Genomic DNA, 3,521 nt, shown 5'->3' on the forward strand with positions numbered 1-3,521 from the left:
CTATATACACTATGCATGAATTTTTTTCCTTCTTCACAATTTCATAGATAGAAGATTCATTCTTACCGTAGATCTTAGCAACCTCAGCATACCATTTTTTTTCTTTATTAAGTAGAGAACTTCCAATTTTTCACTTAACAGAAGCACTTTACAGCTTCTCTCTGGCATATCCAAATTGCCAGCATCACTACTCTTTCACTTTGGGCCCCTTATTGAGTAAAATAAGGGTGACTTAAGCACAAGCACTGTGATACCTCGATGGTCTGACAACCAAGACAGCTGCTATGTAACTAACAGGTGGGTAGCATCTACAGCATGGATATGCTGGACAAAGAGATGATTCGTGTCCCAAGTGGAATGGAGGCTGATGGCACGAGATTTCATGTCACTTTTCAACAGCATGCAATCTAAAACTTATGAATTGTTTATTTCTGGAATTTTCCACTTAATATTCCCAGACTGCAGTTGACTGTGGGTAACTGAAACCTTGGAAAGTGACCACAGATAAGGGGAGGACTACTATACTCTCATGCCACCATATTCTTCATCCAGTACAGCGACATATAAGTCTGTTAAGCTCATTGAGGGTTGGAATTGTATCTTACTTGTCATTAGGTCCCTCTCCCCCTAATCTCTAGACCAAACCCAAAATCTTAAGTAGACAAGCAATGTATATTTAAGACTATAGGGAAACGATTTACCATCTTCAGATATATCTGATAAAGGAAAAAAATATATACATTCTTACCAAAACAAGTGGTTGTGAAATTGGTGAGCAATGTTCACTTGCACATAGTAAGTTTTTATCATTGTTTTTGGGTGACTTTATTGGACCTCCAACTCCATTGTTACTGTTTAAGGATTCAGGTGATGAAGTTTTTAGATTAGGTGATACAGATTTTATTGTACAGTCGTAATCTTGAGTGAAATCCTTTTCTGTTATTTTCTCTTTACCTACATTGTCCCCAGACACACACACACACACACACACACACACGTACACACAAAAAGAAACAGACGATAGGTGTTATCATTGATGTCTGCTTTAGAAATAGCATGATTAAATTCTAAGAATATAATAATTTATCAAATCCTCAAAACTTAGCTGTATTTGAAAAGGACAAACTTTCAATAAATTAAGACCAAATTATGTTTAAAATATGGCTTTGAAAAATAATAATGGCTGAATTTAAAATGTATTTGTAGCCATAAGAACTTTCAAAACATTTCAAACAAAAATATCTACAGTATGACCTAAAATATAGTGATCAACTTAAGTATTATCTTGAATATTTTGACATCATAGCCAATAGTGTTATGTATTAAAGTCACAGAATTTAATGACTGGAAAGGCTTGGGAAATCATCTGGTCTAAATCCCTCATTTAAAAAAGAAGAAATTCATTGCTGAAATAAGTCTTAACATAAATGAACTCAGTTTTCAGATCAAATCAGGGCATGTACATCTGTCTTCTGAGTATGTGCTTATCTGAAGTGACAGTGGTCCTGAGCATTATGAAACTAATAGAACACAATAGCTATTTTAGAGGAAGTATATTAACTGATTTAAGTCTTGAATTTTAACTGAAGTAATTAACATTTAGAAATGCTTTAAAATATCCTTATAAGGAACTGAAAATGATGTAAGTACAAACTTACTCTTTTAATTTCTATACTAGAAAGGTACACACATGCCAGAGCTCCAAAGAATATGAATTTTTCCTTACCAATTGTTTTAAAATGAAAGCAAAATCTCAATTGTTTCAGAATCATGATATTCCTTGGACTTTGTAAATGAAATGTAAATAGGAAAAAATAGAAATCCCCATAATTCTTATGTTATTAAATATACTTTGAGCTAAAAGCATATATTAAAATTAAGCACTTATTTGAGCTTTCACATTATAATTTGTGAATACAGATTAAATATTTTCCATATTAACGTATTTGATCTGTAACTAACATGAAAAACTTCAGTATCCTAAGTAACATTGTTCGCAAATTAGCAAAAATCAAGTTACTAACATTAATCAATCAGCTACCTATAATCTTAAATTGACCCCTCATGATTAGTCTTCAAATTGTATTTTCGCATAGTTATATTAGAAAATCACTGAATATTCAAGTAAAGGAAAAATGAAATGATACTGACATCTCATTACTTCTATAGATGATGGACTTCCAGATAGAGGAGATAAGTCAAGGCGATTATCTTGCATAGTATCTTTTATTCGAGTTGAGTTCTTCCATTCTTTTGGTAGTTCTTTTTGTGTTTTAGCTGAGAAGACTTTCTGTTTTTTCTCTGGAACCTTTATGGTTTTGGTTCTGGAATGGGTATTCTCCTCCTAAATGTATTAACAATTTTCAAATTATACTCAAATACAAATATTTATACTTGGACACATACAACAATCTAAATTATATTCAAATATTTATTAAATATATTATTACATACAGGCATAACAAGGACTAGACATGAACAGTGAAAGACTTTCTAATATACTAGAAGGTATAAGACAAATTCACATGAAAATATAATAGACCATAATACCATAAGAGATAGAAATAAAATGATACAAGGGTTCAAAGAAGAAGATCATAGCCAGTTTAGGGAAACTAGGAATTCCTAGATTTCATGACACTCAAGATACTGAGAGTCTGTGAAAGAAAGTAGTGAGGGGAAGACGTATTGGGAATAAGGAAGACTGCTGACAAGAACAAAAGGAGTTGAGAAACACAAGTCCTATTTGGGAGTCACAAGTTATACTATTTGACTATTATAATTCTCAGTACACTGGGGAAGAGTGGAAATAAACATGGAAAATACTTTGATGCTTTTAATGTCTGACAACGGGGATATTTTCAGGGTTGTTATTTTGAAGAGGGATGGGATGAGAAGTGGTTTGGGAAGACTTATCTGACTATATGTATGGTAAATTAAAGAAAGAAGTGCTAGAAAATGTGGAGATAAGTTATCAAGTCCTTAAAGTCTTCTAGGTAAGAGATAAGAGGGTTACAACAAGGGGAGATGGAGGTTTAGTGAATTAAAATCAGCATAGCGTAGTGATCAGAAACCTACCTTCAGTGCAAGACTCTCTGGGTTCAAATCCTAGTTCTACCACTTCCTAGCTGTGTGAACATGGACAAGTTCTTTTTCTCTGAGCCTCAATTTTCTCATTTGTAAAACAGGATGACAGTAATAGCCTATAGTAATTACCTATAGTACTCATGAGATTTTAAGAAGTTAAATATATAAAGTGCTTAAAATATAACAGCTGGTACATTAGCACACTGTAAGCACTATTTTCCTTGAGTGTTTGTTAAAAAAGCTTAACAAGCAGTTAAGGCTACAACACAGGTGGCTGGCAATGTGTCTGAACATCATGTGACCTAAGTCAGGGATAGGCACAAGTGAGGCAGGGTATGGGAAGAACCTCAGACATCAAAATTTTTGTTTTCATTCAAGGGAAAGAGACACAGCATCTCAACAAGCTATTGAAGCATAATTTTAGAAAGATCAAG

General features: G+C 33.2%; 1 protein-coding gene across 1 annotated transcript in view; it reads right to left on the reverse strand.

Annotated features, from left to right (window-relative positions):
• Nucleotides 1-3,521, reverse strand: part of SYCP2 (synaptonemal complex protein 2) — an 84,263-nt gene that overhangs the window by 13,560 nt on the left and 67,182 nt on the right. The window contains 2 exon segments of the mRNA XM_012656472.1: nt 749-954; nt 2,152-2,344. Of these exon segments, the coding sequence (XP_012511926.1) occupies nt 749-954; nt 2,152-2,344 (399 nt within the window).

Source organism: Propithecus coquereli, unplaced genomic scaffold, assembly GCF_000956105.1.
Source record: "Propithecus coquereli isolate 6110/MARCELLA unplaced genomic scaffold, Pcoq_1.0 Scaffold503, whole genome shotgun sequence".
Lineage (NCBI taxonomy): Eukaryota > Metazoa > Chordata > Mammalia > Primates > Indriidae > Propithecus > Propithecus coquereli.